Raw genomic sequence first — 19,045 nt, forward strand, 5'->3', positions numbered from 1 at the left:
CATAAAACCATGCATTGTTCATAAAGTAAACATGTTCATAAATGTCTGGTCATAAATCAAATTAACGAAGTATCAAACGAAACTAGTTAAGCGTTACTATAAAAATTAATTTAAAACGCGTTTTTAATGCACTAAAACCAAAATCAAAATTTGTCTTACTGTGTTTTCGACGTTTGTTCGTTTAGAGGTGTACCAGAAAATAAAAACAAAAATATAGGTTGTATAGCTTTAAGCGTGGCGCTACAATCAAATCATCATATAATTAATTTTTTACCTTAAGGTGGAGCGCAAAAAAAATCACGCGTGACTAGCTAAAATAAAAGGTGCTCAGTTCTGCAGTGAGTCGTATTGTATTGTATTGTCGAGACAGCATTGGTTCGGCCAACGTGCATATTTTTTCTAACATTTCCCATGCTAGTACGCGATATGGTAACATAGAATCTAAATTTAATAAATAAACCATCTAAAATTGTCGAGTTGTCGGAGCTAACTTACATTTTGACCTGTTATTTGAATCGTATGCGCAAACCAAGACCTAGCAGACCTAAACTGATCTGCTTTGGGCAAATGATCGCGCAAAATTTCGCAAAAAAAAATCAGTGGTTCAGAATCAATTCTATTTATTAAATGTAGTTGCGAGATGAGATTTTTGCTAATCAATAATTGCCCGTTCGGGTAGAGACGGCGTTATGTGCACAATGACTCCGTAGTATAACAAAGCATATATGTAGGCGCTTTATGCATGGCTACATAACATACATTAAGGATACTCAGATTGTGCATGTATTAATTTTGTCAAAAATATATCATTTCGCTTAGCCAACCTTGAGATATAAACGATTCTATACAATTTCAAATTGCGCCAAGATTGCGCATAAATTTTCAAAATTATATGTCCAAAATAGATATATGTATTTTTCTGACAGATAAATATATCAAACCGATCCGTTTGACACATAAATATATGCGCAATCTGAGATTCTACATCGTTTATTAATACGGTGATAAGCATGATGCTTACCAATCTCTGTCATGGTTTTCCCTAGTACAATAAAACATCTTGTTGCTTATCTAAGCATCGAAACTACACCAATCGAGCGTTGAGAGTCAGACCAACCATAAGTATAAAACTATGTTGCCAATAAACGCTACCAGCTTGCTGCTTCTATTAAAACAATTAAAAAAGCAGCTTCTCAGCTTTTCTTACAAGTCAAGATGCTTTGTGACTTCTTCATCGACTGCATCCTTAGGAGCACCCCAAACGAAAATAAAAGCTAAACGAAAGCAAAGAAGACAGACAAAGAGCACCGCCGCGGTCACCGTGCTTTCAGAATGGTTGAAGCTTCCTGTAACAAAAAAATACAACTACAACACCAACAATCCGAACCGTTTCATGAAAAATACATAACGATGTAAAAAAGGGCATTGCCTCCTCCACAACTTACATGCTCGTGCCGATACCGCAGTTTGCCGCCAAGAAACTGTTCTGCCTATTGCCAGGAAAGCAGCAGGCAGAATTTTGCTCCTTGCCACGGAAAAAAGGGCAAGGGATCTCTAAAAAAAGCTCCCTGGCGCTCGCACACACACACAAGCCGGCTTGCCGAAAAGCGGAAAAGTTTCCTTTCTTTTGAGGCTACGAAAGGCGCGGAGAACGTAGGAGGGATAAATGGAGGGGGAGGGGAGAAGATGGCCCGCGCTTTTACAAAGCCGCCCGACCGCATCTAATATTTTCCGCCTGATCCGAAACGCCAACATGGGGGCCCTTCCGCCCGCTTGTTCGCATCCGCGGCGTCATCTGCTGGCGCCTAAAAGTCTGCCACCAGCCAAGGTTTTTGGCCGGGCGCTGCCTTCCCTTCTTTTTGCATCGGTTAACCTTGTGAAAAGCGCTAAGCAAACAGGCGCCAGACGCACGGCCTTTTGCTCCTTCTTTCCACTGTGCTTCCGCTTTGTACACATCCCACACTCCGCCCTTCCGCAATTGAAAACAAAAAAAGCCGGAAACGAAATTCGAATAGCACAACGAAAGAGCGAAAAGAAAAGCAAAAATCGCAAAGTTGTAATCTACTTCCGAAAAGCAAGCTGCAAGCGGAGGAGTTTTTTTTTTTTTGTATTCGTCCTTCACCGCCAACTTGTCAGCCAGCGTCACAGTGTGGGCCTTCTTCAACTCCCTCCCTGTCCCTGGTGCTTCATGCACGAGCGAATAGGCACAACGCCGGGGCTCGCCCCTGCCGGGTAGGCAACCGACAAAACTAGGCTGGCGCAAAAAAAAATCTAAGCCGGCACCAGAGTACAAACGCAAAGTCGGAAGGCAAAACTTTTATTTCAATAAAACTCGGGAAGTAATTTTCCAAACTCCCTCCCACTTTTGAGCTGCGTATGAATAGGCTTGTGTACCCTTTGGCATTTGAAGCAAAAAAAAAAAAAGTAAACGCACATGCTGCTTTTGCGTATCTGAATTTTAGAGTGACCACGTTAGCAGCCACCGCAGATCGGAGCGGTCAGCGAAGCCAAGAAGGCATAGGGGAAACCGGGGCAAAATAGTTAGGTGAGGCGAAACGGTCAACTGCAATAATCGCAATTTAACACGTTTAAAATTACTTCTGATGATTGGAAAACATCAAATACAATGCTAGATGCACACCATGAACATTTCATAACCTAAAGGCCGGTGTACATTGATCATTTCGATTTTCACTAACGAATCTGGCGGCGGCTGACCGAAGCATTTTGCCAAACAATTTGGAGACTCTTCAGAAAATATGTACAGGTCTCCCCCGAGATACGACTGTATTTGGGACCGTAAAAATGTCACAAAACAAGGCGTAAGTCGAAAAAGTCGTATGTCGAATATCTATGAATATAAAGTTTATAACCGAAGTTGAAGAGTTGGAATTTATGATATCGTGTATTTTATTTAAAATAATGTTTGATAATGTAATAATTATATTTAAAAAACCGTACACAATATAGATATTCAAGATGGGGTAGTCGTGGAATCTTTGGAAATGTATGTATAACGGTTATCAGCCCAGATATTCAAAAAAATACATCAATTTCTTGTCAATGACAACTTTTAACTGTCAAAATCAAAATCGTCGTATCTGCGAATCGGCGTAACTCGAGGGGGTCGTAACTCGGTGTACGCCTGTATTCAGAAATATGGTGATTTTTAAATTTCTTATTTATGCTTTTAATGTTTTATTAATACGTCTACTGCTATTTTTGTTTCATGAATAAGACGTTGGAGCATCGATTGCCGCCAAAGTATCAGTGTAAAGTGGTATCCCCAGTGAGATACAGAGCAACATCCGTAACAATGCCATTTTGCCCCGCTTTCCCTAACGGAAAACGGGCAATGGGATGTTGAAATGGTCCCTCTCCAAAGGCAATCGAAAAGTGAAGCCCACACTCACCCACAACACTATAGCCTTGTAAATTACAATCTTTCCTGGGCATAGTGGCACACAGTTTAACTACAAATTGTATGTACAAATTGTACATGATATTGGTACGGCTAGGTAAGAGATAAGAGTTATAAAGAGAGAGAAAGAGGGAGGTAATACGAAGGGAGGAGAATAATTTTAAATACAACCAAATTACGAGCTCGGTAATTGTGCGCTAAAGATTACGCTTAAAGCTTGCTTCAAAAGCGCTTGAGAAAGGGGGAGAGAGAAAAAATCTTTTCCAACAAGTACACATGAAGGCAAAACATGAAAGGGTTTTACTCCCCTTCTTTTTTCTAGAAACAAAATCCACTAATAATGGAATGGTAAGGCGGAAGCAAAGGGTGGCTTTAGGTTGTGCTCATACAACATAAATAGAGTGAGAGAGAGAGAGAATGAAGAAAGAAAAAGAGAAAACGGAATCAGTTGGAACCAGCTGCACGGTGAGAAACTAACGACTGCCATTTCCATTAAGAAAGCGTGCCTCCTATTTGCATTTCGATCGTGTTCCTTCTCTTACCCAGCTTTCTATCTTCCCACAACCTTTTCCACCTCCTTTTTTTCGTTTCACAAAACAGCGCGATTCAGCTGCAACTATTTGCATGGCCCGTTTTTCGGGGGCACACGAGCACGTTTCCGGCGGACTGGCAAGCAGGCAGGCTTTTTATTCGCCTTGTAGGAGAGCTTTTTTATTAGTTTCCACCATCATCCACCCATGCAGGGGTAAGCTTTCCTGCATTTCCGTTTTGCGGAGGGGCAAACGAAGGAAAGAAGTAATGAAAAGAGGGAAAGAATCATGAGGTACATTTTATTCGTGCTTTCTTGCTGTTTAGCACGGTCTGGGGAGGCGCTGGAACCGTTGTTCTCTGTTTCATTTTTTTGTTTAACCGCTTTTATTTCCTTTGCCCATCCCCATAGTCTCGCTGTCAATTTTTGTGAAGCATTACCACTTTGGCGGCGTAGTTGGAAAGGATGCTTGAAATGAATTGCACATACACGCACACCGCTGCTGCTGCTGCTGCTAGTGGAAGCACAGGATGCATTCAAAATTGGTGCACAGCGATCAAGCGCACTGTTTAGCTTTTTTGTGTTGCAGGCAAAGGAAACAACGACACGAGAAAATGGCAAATAATCTTCACAGAGTGTGGAAGAAAATGAGTTTCGCCCGTAAGTTTTGCGGTTTGTGGGGTGACGGCAAGGGCTATGCTCTTGCTGTTTCTTCGCCCATAGGCACATTTCGTTTGATGCTCAAGAGACCGGGCTCGTCATCCTGCTCGCGAACAAAGCAGTACACATACAGCGCGTGCAAACCCATAGCGCTGAAAATGAGCTACATAAAAACACACTACTGGGCACGCTGTTGTGATGTTTTCGTTTCATTTCCCGTACGTGTGTTTCGGCACGTTTTTATTACATTCTGCTCGTACATGGAAAACTCTTTTCTGCCCACTAACTCCTAATGGGGGTTCGGGGCAGCCACAGCCACGGCTGCATTTATTTGAGCAAAACCGAGGTAAGACAGCTCATCTTTGAGGCTACCTGTGCACGGTGGCTGTTTATGGTTTGCTGTTTCGGCTTTGCTCGCACATTGACGCACAAGGACGGGCGGGCTGGGAGGCGTCCAAGGAAATTGCAAACTATTTGTACGCTCCCTTAATGTAAGACGAAGGTAGTTCGTCCCTCGGCAATAAACGGTTCGAGCCATTACACCACGGTTCGGCATAATTTCAGATGAATCTACAAAATAACTCATGATCCGTCAACAATTCATCAAGCATTAAATAATTAGATTTAGCAACACCACCTTTTTGGACTCTTTCTACTGAATAAAAAGAAGAATTAGGGTTGCTCAAACATTCGTGACTATTTCCAGATTTCGAAAGTGTTATCCTACAGTTTTCGGAAAACCATAAATAATCTATGCGTCTTCAGCAAAAAATAAACTATAAACTAAAACCAATACAAGATTCAAAATCATCGTGAGGATTACCTGCACCTGTGAGCAGGTCAACAAGAGAGAGCGAGTAAGAAAGAGAGAGATAGATAGAGAGATAGAGAGGCCGGGGGGTCGCGTTCAATTTGAATGTGTAATTAAAACAAGTTTTAAATCTTGCACACATATTTCCGTTTAATCATCATCAATATTAAAGGATTCATCTCTCTCTATTGTTGGTCTGCTCACGATAGAGCAGGTCGTCGTAACATGGTCCGGTCAACAATTATTCTCCAAGATGCTCGGTCCATGGCTGCAGCCTCCCATCCACGTAGTTCGATCTCCAACAGGTCTCGCTTCACCTGATCCAGCCATCGAGTTCGCTGTGCTCCCCTGCGCCTCGGGCCGAACTGGGGATCGCTGTCGAACACCTTCATGGTGGGGCACTAGTCCGGCATCACCATAACATGTCCCAGCCAAAGAATCCTGCCAGCCTTCGCCACCGTCAGAATGTTCGGTTCGCCGTACTGCTCAGCAAGCTCGTGGTTCATCCTTCTCCTCTACACTCCATGTTCGAACACACCGCCAAAGATGGCCCGAGGATGCATCACTCAAACACGCCCAGAGCGCTTGCATTAGTGATGAGAAAAATGAAGTTTTCGTCGGAATCGATTCCGACTAGCTCCGAAATTTTCTGGAATCGATTCCAGATAGTAGATCCGGAATCAGTTGCCCGCATCGATTCCGGAATCGGCTCCGGAATTGGTTCCAGAGACGGCTCCGGAATCGGAATTACTTTTGGCATTTCCCTAAGAATATGCGTTTGAGTCCAATGATGTATTGATTCAAAATTCCCAGAATCAAAAAAGTTGTAAACGATCAATTCGCATGGAGATTCTCGGACTGATATCACTGTAGAAACTTCTTATTTCAATTCAAAAACTAATTCTCATTCCAGAGTCATTTCAAATTCTTGAGTTAATTCTGAATCTTTTTCCGGAACAAATTACGATTCCTAGAACGATTGTGATTTCAGAGCCGATTTAGATTCCAGAGCTGGAAGAAATCGGAATCGGGTAGGTCCGATCCAGAGCCTCCACTACTAGTTAGCATCCTCCGCTCGAATGGTCCAAGACTCATGACCATAGAGGACTACCGGGCGAGTCATTTATATCCTCTTTTGATGAATCATTTGTTCTTCTTCTTTTGTAGATATATCTCTCTCTCTCTCTCTCTCTCACACACACACACACACTTTTGCATAAATATTTTTGTATTGAGTTACCAATAGAGATCATTTGATTCGTGATTCGTTCTTCTTCTTCTATTTGGCAAAACGTCCTACGCGAACATGCCGGGCTATACAGGCTCTCGATACTAAATTTATTACCACACAGCCAATTTTTTTGCTACGAAGATAGTCAATCCTTGCTACGGGGAGACAGTCCATTGTAGGCTTGAACCTATGACGGGCATGTTATTTAGTCGTACGAGCTGTCGACTGTACCACGGGATCGCCCCCGTGATCCGTATGACTCTTGAATAATCATATGCATCGGGTTCGCGCTCTAACTCTATCTCAATCACTCTATCTGTTTCTCTGTACCCCTCTTTCTCTCTCTCTCTCTCTCTCTCTCTCTCTCACACACACACACACACACACACATTTACACATTTTTGCTCTTATTGTAATAAATAACCGTTTCGTAAAAAGGGTGCGCTTCAATTACCGCCACATATAAGATGTCGTAACCCTCGTACGAAACCACCTACATAGCGGAAGTAGGTGAAAAAGCGTTTTTCTTTGCTACAATCATCACCAGCTTCATCCATCAAATGAACATACTCGCGCACATGCTCTTCCCCCGGTGGTTATAACAGATTGAGCACGGCTATACTGGAAGATGAGGTGCGGCAAGGAGAACCTTTACACCCAGTAGTGGCACTAAATGAGAACGACCACCATTGTACAGTAATTAGTTTTTCCTCATTTCTACCACAACTCATCTTGTCTGGTGCTTCCCCGGCTTGCATATACACGCCGGCCGCACCGCACGTGAACATTTATTACATTTATGATTTATGCAGCAGTGTAAATCGTCCACACACAAACACAACCCGCATATCTCACACATACGTATGAGATGTCGGCTAGTTGGCTAGATTTTTCGTATTTTTTCCTTTTTCTCATACACAGATCCAGCTGTAGAAAGGCTCGTCGTGCTGATAAAATAAAAGACGCAGAGCAAGATTGTAATTTAATTGAGATCATATACCGTACCAGTTCGACCGAGGACGAGGCTAAATATGATCAACAGCTTGCAACTTCATTTGGATGAATTGTGGACGACACCAAACGAAACTGCTCATTCAAACCGGAAATGTAATTGGTAGGGTATCTGCGTTGTTTTTTTTCAGCTATACGAACTAAAATATTATCCTCCGTGTGCGGTTTTCGTCTTCTGCTTACTGTTCCATGTGCAAATTAAGTATCCTTTTGTTTGGCCATTCCGATTTACGTCAGCTTAGCAAGTAACAAGCATATTTTTTCTTTGTTTTTCTTTCTTTGCTTGTAGCTTCCAGCAATTCAATTTCTTTCCAATTTTAATCACGGAGCATCACAAAACCACGGCAGCCATTTTGCCACTTGCTGTTGCAAAGGGAATTTTCGACCAACCCATGGATGGCGTCACAAAGCGAGTCAAGAGCAGTTCATCGCTTATTTCCCTACAGTTATGCAGAACCTGGTGAACTAACACTCCACAACATAGACGAACCTGGCGGCGAGTTAAAAATCCTTTACAACTCTTCCCTTTTCCGCTTCGGTTGCTCGATTCGGGATTGTGACCTTTCATCAGAAGCGCGCCCACCGCTGTATGACCATACACAAACACACATATGCGCGGCTACGGTGGACATTCGATTGCCCATTCCATCACGATCCTATCTCGCACAGGTCCCAAAGGAAAGGAGGGGGAATTAGACTATCACACACGTAGTCGAGCCAGTGGCAGCACGAAACAGTGCTCGAAGAAATGGTTTTTGTGCCATTTTTTCTACACTCCCTCTGTCTCTCTCTCTCTCTCTCTCTCTCTCTCTCTCTCTCTCTTTCACACACACACACATACACTCACTCTTTCAAATCACATGCTGCTAGTGGGGACTTCAAAATGAAAAGCAGACTTTTAATTAAAAACTTGCTCGCATTCTCCAGGGTTATCAAAAGGAAAGGAAAGAGGAAAGAGAGACCTTCGAAAAGCCGATGTGACAGAAGGATAGGTGCGTGTATATTTTTTCCGCACGTTAGGGTTAGATCCCTCTTAAAATATTTGTGTTGTTGCTGTAAAGGATAGAGGATGGCAGATAGGAAAGTAAAGCTGTTGCGAAACAGTAGTAGACGCAAAGCATAAGGCACACTGAACACGCGGGGTGGTGATTTTAATTTGGATATATTATTGTTAGTTGCAGAAAACACTCAGTACTAATTCTGTTTTTGGAGCTACTGGGATAATTTTGGCGCAATATCTACAGTATCTGAGTCGGTGTCTAGTTAAGCGAGGCTTTTCTTCGCTATCCGACAAAACTGCTTTGGAGCGTATGGGAAAAGGTATTTCCTATACAGTCTTTTAAGGAGCTACGCCAGGGTTCTCCAAACTTTTCAATACGCGGGCCGCATTGCTTCGTAAATAACGTTGTTGAGGGCCATTTGGACGTTACTTTTGGTAATGAGAAAGTTTAAATCTCGTTTTGGTATGAACATACTTAATGAATATTTTAAAATTCTGCAGTTTTCGTTTATAATAACTTGATTTTTGTCTTGGTTTAGTAAAAATTAAAAAAAATGATGAAAATTTTCAAACTAATAGGATATTTATATTATCCTTTTCAACATCACCGCGGGCCGCATTATAAGCTCTCAAGGGCCGCATGCGGCCCGCGGGCCGTAGTTTGAAGACCCCTGAGCTACGCGAATAATGCGTTCCGGAGACATTCGCGTAACTCGGAGTTTCGTATAAGTCGAATATCACGTTTTACAGCCAAAATATACGTGATTAATAATGATTTGTCATTGAATTTAGTACATGAATTTAGTACGTATTTGATGCAATTGGTGTAGAAAAATGGGTTTTTCCTGTTTTGTTAGTGATTTTCAACTTTTAAAAAATTGCAAATTATTTTTCATTTGACAATTAATAGCGCAAATTGGCTGATTTGACATCAAAGCTGTCAAAAATAAAAATTCGCGTAACTCGAGTGTCGCGTAACTTGGAGAAAGGCTGGAGAAAGGGATGCCATGATGAACATCAATTGTTTGGAGTCTGGTACTGGACGTCTGTACCACGGGATCTGCTGCAAATCGTCTACGTTAATACGCGAATAAAAAGAACCAATTAACAATAAAAACAATAAATTGTTGTACTTTTATGCCGAGTACTTTATAACAACAATTCCACAGTATACTCTTTTTTTCTTCCCCCACATTTACGTTCCCTATGGAGCGATGTTGGTATTATTGTGATGTTCTTTGTTCAGCCTTTTTATATATCCTTCTGCACCCGTGGTGCAGAATATGACCTAAGTAATAATTACTGGTGCCCGCATCCTATACTGTCCGAGCGAAAACAAACGAATCAAAAGCCCTGCCAATACGATGGTGACAGCAGGAAAACCCTCTTGCGAATGCCGGGCCTGCACTGGGACACGAGCGAGATTCAAATTTCCTCCCTTTCCCATTCATGGCAGGTAAGTTTACGTTAGCTTAAGCTAAAACCTAGACCTATACATAGTTTCAAAAATGAAATAAAATTTAAACACACCAAATAAATGAACCAATATGTGGGTGGGTGTGTGTGTTTGATCGTGATGAACCACGAAACGACGATGTTTTCCTCGAGTTTTCAAGTATACACACCCATATATACATACACACACAAGTAAGAGAATCGCACTGTCCGGAACCATCCTCCAAGCACCCTTGAAAGAGAAAACGTTAAGCAGGGACTCATTAGCCGGCCTGGAAAATTAAACCGACCGAAAGCTCGTATTTTCACACTTTAATTGGAACGGATTTTCCATTGTTCCGTCGTCCTCCGTGTAGCAAGCCTGCTCGTGGAAGACAGAGTAAGCGAATGTTTCAAAGAAGGAGAGGAAGAGTAAACAGCGACCTGTCCATGAGAGGGATGAATTACAAATTATGTGCGAGGGTGGCTGCTGTCCGATTCGATAATGGTTACAACAACGGAAAATTCGGAACTCATAAAAAATACGGGCATGAAGAGCATAGATCCCCAAAAGAAAGAGAGAGAGAGAGAGAGATAATGAGAGAGAAGAATGGAGCAAAAAGGAAACAATGTTTCTACTTCAGAAGATTCCCAAACCGTACATTAACTCCGCTTTTGATAGAATAACTGGGGAGTGTTTTTCTTTTCCACCATCCCTCGATTCCAACTCGTTGCGTTTGTAAGCTCCGGCAGGGAAAGATAATAGCATTTCCATCGCTGCCTGTCCGCTGCTAACTGACGGTGGGTGTGTGTTTATGTGTGTGTGTTTTGTATGTATGTGCGTGCGGCCAAAGCTACTAAAGTTATTCACTCCCTCCCGGATTTCCTTTAAAGGGCTCTATGCGAGGGTGGTTAATTTGCAATGGCATAATTTTTATCTACCTCCTCGTTCGCCCCGTGGGAGCCCAACTAGGGAGATCAATTCCATTTTCAACTAGAAGCCCGTGCTAGTACTTTAAATCAATCACTGGCACAGTGTCGACCAGGTTTATTTTTGCCGTTTCGCCCAAGTAAACGCGAAGCAGACGTCGCAGTTGATTACAATCCTGTTCGGAATTTACTAAGATAATGTAATCAACTGATGTACTGCGACATGGAAGATCTGTGTGTGTGTGTGTGTGTGAAAATTAAGAAAAGCTTCTTTGCTATTACATGTTTAAAAGGTTTCTGGGTTTCCCCGCAACATGTAGCAAAGCCACGTCTGTTTATTTTTTCACCTTCATCTACATCTTCTAATGAAACAATAGAGCAACGGGAAAGGAAAAATAAAAGCGTTGATGAAACGTAACGCCAACGTAACAAAGCAGCACTTAAACGCGAAGCGATCCTGCCCGCAGCTAAATGTCAGGAACATGTCGAGAAAATATGCTGCTCGCTACACGATTGCCTTCTCGTCGTGATACATTACTCCAGTTAAAATGCTGCTATGTTGCTTTTCTAATTTTGGGTGTATGTGTGAGTGTGTTTACATTTTAAAGCCGTGCATTGCTCTTCCGGCTGAACGGGGAGTGCATAAACTTCCCATTGCGAAATGAAAAGCTTTCGCGGAGCACTACGCCGAGCGGGAACTTTTATTTTCAAACCCCTTGTATCGTTCCTTTCCGTACTAAATTACATTAGCTCGCACACTTGCTGCTAGAATGTACAGGTAGGTGTTTCGAGAAACACGGCAAAATGTAAAGCAACACGCCGAGGCGAGGAAAACGCAACAAAAAAAACACATGCATACAACTGCTGAACAGATTATTCTGGTTCGGTGTAGTCGGAGAATGGCGAACGTTAAAGTTAAGATTAACGAAGCCTTGGCAAGACCAGCAGAGAGCAATTCAACAACCTTTGCCGTTAATGCTCACATAAAACAATCATTATGTTATTAATGTGCTACGTCAAACTAATCCTAAGCTAGCTAGTTACCCTTTTATTTTATTTCAACCTTACAGGAATGAAAATCAATCCCACCACCCACCGCGAGTAGTGTTGTACCGACAAACCGGGAATAAAGCATCATCGCCAATGATTACTTTGCGCGCGCTCGGCACGGTTCGCCAAACATTCCTGGGCATGGTTGGTGGTGCACGAATATCGGGTGAATAAATTTGCGAAACTTACACCCGCTCCTAATTGGATTCCCCTTTCTACGGACAATGAAGGCGATCTTTGTCGAGTGCTATCGAATCGGGTAGTTTTTTTATAGTACCAACGATGAAAATTGGCATGAAACAGGGAAACGGGAAACTTTACGCTCAGCTAAGTATTTCAAGCAGGACAAGCGGTGATTTCCGAATAACGGATTGTTGAAGATATTTTCTGCAAATATTGTCATTTGCAATTGCATTCAGGGAATCATTTTGCAACCGTAAGCTACTTTAAAACTGTATAGGAGATGTGGTTGTAAACGCCCGGAATCCGTAAGAATGACTCGTCCGTTGCCTGATGTGAATATGATGATATGATAAAACACATTGTCAAGTTTTTTTGTATAATGATTAAATCTTATAGATTTCGAGGAGTCAGATACCTCACCGATACTGAAGAGCTAGAATTCATAACATATCCCATGGGTAATGTATCAGAAGACGGTTCATGTATCTCACGAATTTTGATTTATTCATCCTCGGATATTCTCAGATATCTCAAACAAATATATCAATGGTAGCTACCTTAGAATAGGTTCAGAACATTAATTAATATTTTACTACAGCATACTACATCTACATTTAAAGGAATGCGTTAGATATAAAACCTCATACACATACTTCTAGACCTAGCAGATTCATGCCATAGGATCCTAGAGCCTCAGACAAATCGTCGTCTATTTATTCCGATCGCTGAAATCTGTGTCCGGAGAGATTTTTATAACTATGTCTCAAATCAAATCAAATCAAATTCTGCCTCTATAAAATGTACCAATGACAGTATAATCAATAAAAGTTCCCTGCCTACATTAAGCTACACCACACACGATCTGTCCAGTAAATTATGTTCACGGTATACAACAACCGCTTTAACTTACCTGTCATCCAAGCGCGGGTACATGTCACCGGCCAACCATCCCGGCCAAAACATCCTTTCGATCAACGGCACGAAAATTATGTCCAACCGATCATAATCAAAATTTATCGCCCGTAACCTTTCCGCTACCGGATGCACACACATGCCAACAGGCTTGATGGCGGTTGCAACACGGCCCAGCACGGGTCATGACATTTGGGCGAAACCACCAGCCGCGTGTTCCGGTGCCGGTTGGCATCGGTCAGATAATGCGAATAGGCTACACACCTTGGTGGAAGTAATTAACCGGCATCCATTTCGCGAGCATCCCACAACCAGGGCGTAAATAACCAACAGTCACCCGATGGGCCGATGTTCGGAAGGATGGGCCTGAATCGACCGAGGTGTGGCATAAAAATTGGATGTGTCCACCGGTCGCCCAGGCAAACACGGCATTGCGTGCCGTGGGTCGCCGAGCGGAAAGGTGACAAAACGGTAATCAAACGTGATGACACATCCGAAAGATCTAGAATGACTGGCACACATACACGGGCACACACACGTGTTCATTCCTGGTAGTAAGGCACCTGGCTTTGAATTATTGAGCAACACCTTTATGGGTTGTTTGCCGGGGCAGGCAAAAAGGTACGAGAACCATAATGTTTCATCTCTGCTTTTTTTTTTGCTAATAAAGCGCCACCAAACCTGACTACCCTCATACAGAATCAGGTGCAAATTGACATTTGATCGAGCTTGATTTTGCAAGTGGCAATCTATGGATGAGAACCTTCTCCTCCAGAGTAACCAGACTCTACCTAACCTGGAGTATCCTCCAGAAGGTGGGTTCTAAATTTATCTAAATCGGATGAAATTTTGCCTTCGCCAAGTTTGTGTTGTCTAAAAGGTTCTTGGTTGCATAATGGAACTCGAAAAAAAGCACAGCAAAGTACCTTAGCTTTGGTCCAACATTCAGTATTCCGTTACAAGCTCCTCTCTTTCTCTGACTCTGTCTGTCGGTCTCTCTCTCTCTCTCTCTCTCTCTCTCTCTCTCTCTCTCTCTCTCGCTCTTTCTCTCTATCTCTCTCTCTCTCATGGGAGCCTTTAATCGATAATAGCCCAAAAAGGCCACCGAAGCCGTACAGCTTTTAGATGTAATCCTCACAAAAGACTCCATTATTAATACATCCAACCAAAGGCGTGTTCCACTTACACCGACACTCCACAAATAAGGCAGATATGTAGCCCGATTCACTTCTGAGATTTGTAAATTATTCCAACGCTCCAAAACGCTCCCCACAACACACTGTTTTACACTATTCCCATAGCATTACCAGTAAAATCGGTTCGCCTCAGCCTCAGTTTCGTTAGCAACCGATGCGATTGACGAGTAATCTGTACAAACGAAGAGGTTTACCACACTTGCCCGTTGTCTGCGTTAGCTTCTGTAACGGAGTTTCTGTAACGGGTTAAAGGAAGCTTCAACCCCAAGCCTCAAGCTGATAGAACTTAAGGCTGGTAGTGCTTAAAAAAAACCACATCGCTCCGAAGCGCTTATCAATTATCGAAGCCACCGTACGAGGGATGACAAGCTGAGTCTTGTCACCAGTCCACCGGGAAAGCTAGCAAGGGTAAAAATGAAAAGCGCCAAACGAAAAAAAGGACACATTGGCAGACGATACGATTGGCAGGATGAAAGCATTTTAATCCACTCTAAAAACTCACCCTGCACCACTTTCTAACCCTCGCTAGAGCTGTGTCGCTAGTGGCTTTAATGAAACTAAATAAAACATTACAAACATAGGCGCTTACTTAGAGCGATGCGTGGTGTTACGGTATCTTGCGGCTATGTATGTAAAAGGCAGCACATGAAACATGAACGAGTTGTAGTGCTCGATGCTTCGAGCAAATTGCTGAATTATTTGCTTCATCGGTTGAGTTTTTTTTTTTGTTTTACAAAATGCTAGAGCTTCGATCGGATTTTGCTGGAATAGTACACACGGGAAAGGTGAGATAAGTTGCTGCCGTTACCGGATTTCACACGGAGAAACACAATTTCCTCAAGAGGGGGAGGGTTCCGGATGCCCGACCCGACCCCGGGTAAGGTCAGGTCAGGTGAAATATAAATTGTGTACGTCCATGAGAAGAGAGAAAAAAAGCCCCAAAAGGGATCCCATATGACCGCACTAACTTCATAATCTAGCCCACACGTATCCTAAAATGATCGATCTACATCGATTCCTGAACTTCACCTCAACCCTAACCAGATGCAGAGAAGGAAGCAGCACGCGAACCGTGGCAGAGAGATAGCAGGAAAGATGACGGAAGGGTGGTTGCTGGTAGGTTATCTCGAGCTGTTTTGCTCGGCTTCTCGGAGGTCGTCCAAGCCGTCAAGGTTTTGGAATCTTGGCGAAGAGATGGGGAAAGGAGGAGATGGGGAGGGGGGGGGGTGAGAAAAGGAGAAAAGTTCAACCCCCCGTTCGGAAAATGCCCCGAAAACCCAAAGGGTCGTAAATATCGTTCGGCTGTGTTTTAATCTTTCCAATCTTTCACGCCCTTCGGGACTGAAACTTCCCCTGCCGAAGCCGCTCCGCACAACGTACGGGTCCGTTGTTGCCCCAGTTAACGCCAGCACGGAGGTCCGGGAGCCATCGACGATTACATCGATGGAACTTTTTCGGTTACTTTACTATGCAATCATAAATAATCCTACCCGCCGGCCGCCCTGTCGCTAGTGGTAGTGCCGTCCCCGTTCCCACTCCTGGGTGGAAGTGGCTGTGACATTAGGGGGTTGGGCGAGCGGTCCCTTTTGACAACGCACCTTCTCGCTCGCTCGCTGGCTCTCCCTATTTGGTGCGAATATTTTCACCTGTGACTTTTTTGTGTTTGGTGTGTTTGATATTTTTACCGTTTGGTGCTCGGGTATGATCGCACGAAAAATTGTCCAAAACTTTCAGCCTTTTATCCGACCCTGGTAAACACATCCATAAAGCTGCCAAAACTAGCCGGCTTCACGAACACAAAAAAAAGCACAGGCGCACACTCAAACTGGATAATATTTTTGGGAAACTACCCCAAAAGCTCACCCCACCTGTGAGTGTATCGAAACGTGATCGATTTCAATCCGTGTAGTACCTGTCCCGGACGGTTCGACCATCACACGAGTGTCAAACTGTCACGCAACAGCCAAAACAAACGGAAAATACCAACACTCCAAGCGATGAAATGTATTTCTTGCATGTTCAAGCTCCGACAGTCAAAATGTCATTTCAATCAGCTTCGGCGTGTGACGACGGCCACACAGGTACAGTAACAACCGGTCGCTCGAAGGTAAATCGATTTACTGTACTTATTTTACTTAATGTGAGCGAAACGATTCAATTTGGTACTACTAATACTTACCGCCCGTGACTCGACCGAATCGATGCTGCCGACGGTGAGGATCGCAAGCGCGAAACTAAGGAGCAGCTTCGCCATGCCGGATGGTGACGGTGTTGCGGGTCTGCTGCAACGTCCTTGACACGCGAGTTTTGCCTTTCCGGAGCGGAGATTGAAAGAAGCGAGCACGCTGGGGCACCCCGGCAAGGGACTGGTGTTGTATTAATCTAGAGATCTAGGGAGAGTGTATGGGAATCGTTGCGTTACTGGCCGGTGTTTAGAAACAAATCTATTTTTTTACTGTGCGGAAATGTCTCAGATATCCAACCGAACATCGGTTTGCGCTGAAAGTTACGATGATATATGTAGGTAAACGTCCAACGGCCAAGAAATGTTACTTAATTAAAATTGTGCATAGCGAGCAAGGGCAGCAGCGGCACCACCAATAACAAAACGAAGGGTCATAACCCTATAACCAATGCTCCCGTGGGTGTGCTGTACACTCATGGTATCGCAAGACCATGCGATTAGCAACAACTCTGCTGCAACAACGCTCTGCGATGGAAACCATTCCATTGACCCTTTTCTTTTCGAATCCTTTTATTCCACTATCAGCACAATCAGTCCTGTTCGGTTTTATCTGCACACGTTTCGCCCTTTTTTGTTTGTTCTTGCGACCATGGCTCACACAAAATGGCTGCCACCCTAGTGCCGTGTAATGAATGAGCTTTCGGGCGAACGAAGAAATGGTTCTTCCAATCAACCACATCCTGTTTTTTCCCCCCAGCTCTTGTGCTCCGTCCTTCTACCCAATCACTAGAATGCTGTAATAGAAAGAAGGCAAAACAACTCGGAGACCGGAAACATCGAAAGGCACAAAGCAGTGTGGACCACCTTCGAAACGGATCTAAGGGGTCGCACTGGGCGGTCATAGAAAGAAGTAAACACAGCAAAGCGAACAGCGGCACCGATAGTGGACAACGGGTGACATACCGAGCGTATTATCGGGAACGCAGCGTTAGGATATAGCGTCACTTGGTGGCATGCCAACTGTGCCGGTTAATGTGTTATGCGACAACCAGTCTGGTCCGATTGGAGGCGTGAACACGATAACGGCTAACAATGTCACATAACTCGACCGTTAGAGCCTGGTCAAAGATCCTAGAACCTGGTCAGTGTACGCATCACACGCAAGGACAACGTGGCGTTCCAGCACGGCAAGTGTGCTCTTCTACGCGTAACGCAGCCAAAGCTGCTTAAGCTCCAGGGCCGAGACCGGAAGATTATCGGTTGCCAAATGACTTAAGTGCTCGAGCTCCCTTCACCCAACACCAGGCTACCTCAATTGGTACAATTAATTTACGTAACGCCCTCAATGTCGCTCTCCTATACACACACACACGCACACACAAGACACTGGGACGATCCTGTGGGTGCGCTGGTCTTTTTGAATCGTTCGTTTGAGGCATGCCGGAGTGTACTTCCAAAGTGTTCCTCCGCCGGTCTAGCGCCTCGGGTTGATTGGTGTATTGAACTGACGAGCGGCGTGTATATGTGTGTACAGCTGGTCGTACAATCGGCCCAACAAAGGGAAAAGAACGCGGAGGCGTAAATGACGCATCTTTGGAGCACCTTTTGCGAGAAGCAATTACGCACCGTCACTAAACTGCGGCACCGGAAACACTGAACCTTGCGTACACGGTAAACGTTCGAACCTTAAGGATACTGGTTACCACTGGAACCTAAACATATAACACACACACACACACACATCCACCCAGTACAAGAGTGATACAGGAGTTTACTGTTCCGTACCGTACCGAACGCTCCGATAGAGTGAAGTCCTTGCCGACACGGCCGTATCCTTTTTGCTGCTGGAAGTTGCGGTGTCCGCTGTGTCGGAACGTTCGGCTTGCTAGCGATGCGACACGAAGCAACATCCCCGCAGGCCGATGATTGCGATTGAGGAATTGTTGCTCCTGCTCCTGGCCCGAATGTGCTAGTGCGATTGTGCAGGTGCGAGCAAAACAGCCGCCCTTGCTCTATAGGTCGTCTCGCTCTCTGTACACTACAACGACAGACTGTGCAGCTAAACACAGCATTTACATTTTTATTCAGAAAGAACGAACACGTACTACACTTGATAGAATATAAAAGAGAGAATAGAGTACAAAATAATAGAATAAAAAGATAGTATGTGGGATATTATTTATTATTTATAGCAAATTATATTATTTATTATTTGCCAATAAATTTGAAACTGTGAAAATAAAGTTGCTAAGGGAACTTTTTTGATTGGTATTTACACCTTAACTTCTTTCGTTCTAGGAACGTCGTTGCTTGAGCAATTTATGTCACAGTCATATAATTAAGCCGGTCACCTGGTACAGTCGTCAACTCGTACGACTTAGCAACATGCCAGTCATGGGTTCAAGCCCCGAATAGATCGTGCAGCCATGCGTAGGACTGTCTATCCTGCCATGGGTAATAAATAAGTCACTGAAAGCCAAGCTCAAAAGTGG

At 43.7% G+C, this 19,045-nt stretch overlaps 1 protein-coding gene across 4 annotated transcripts in view; it reads right to left on the reverse strand.

Annotated features, from left to right (window-relative positions):
• Positions 1-18,390, reverse strand: part of LOC120906250 (uncharacterized protein DDB_G0290587) — a 102,225-nt gene extending 83,835 nt beyond the window's left edge. Inside the window, exons 1-2 of one of the 4 annotated variants that reach the window (XM_040317786.1) lie at positions 18,239-18,390; positions 16,548-16,758 (exon numbers count right to left, since the gene is read on the reverse strand). In XM_040317786.1, the coding sequence (XP_040173720.1) occupies positions 16,548-16,622 (75 nt within the window). In that variant the 5' untranslated portion in view covers positions 16,623-16,758; positions 18,239-18,390. Of the gene's footprint in view, positions 1-16,547; positions 16,759-18,155 lie in introns of all 4 variants that reach the window. The other 3 variants (XM_040317784.1, XM_040317785.1, XM_040317787.1) reach the window with 3 other exon arrangements.
• Positions 18,391-19,045: the final 655 nt, after the last annotated feature.

Source organism: Anopheles arabiensis, chromosome X (assembly GCF_016920715.1).
Source record: "Anopheles arabiensis isolate DONGOLA chromosome X, AaraD3, whole genome shotgun sequence".
Lineage (NCBI taxonomy): Eukaryota > Metazoa > Arthropoda > Insecta > Diptera > Culicidae > Anopheles > Anopheles arabiensis.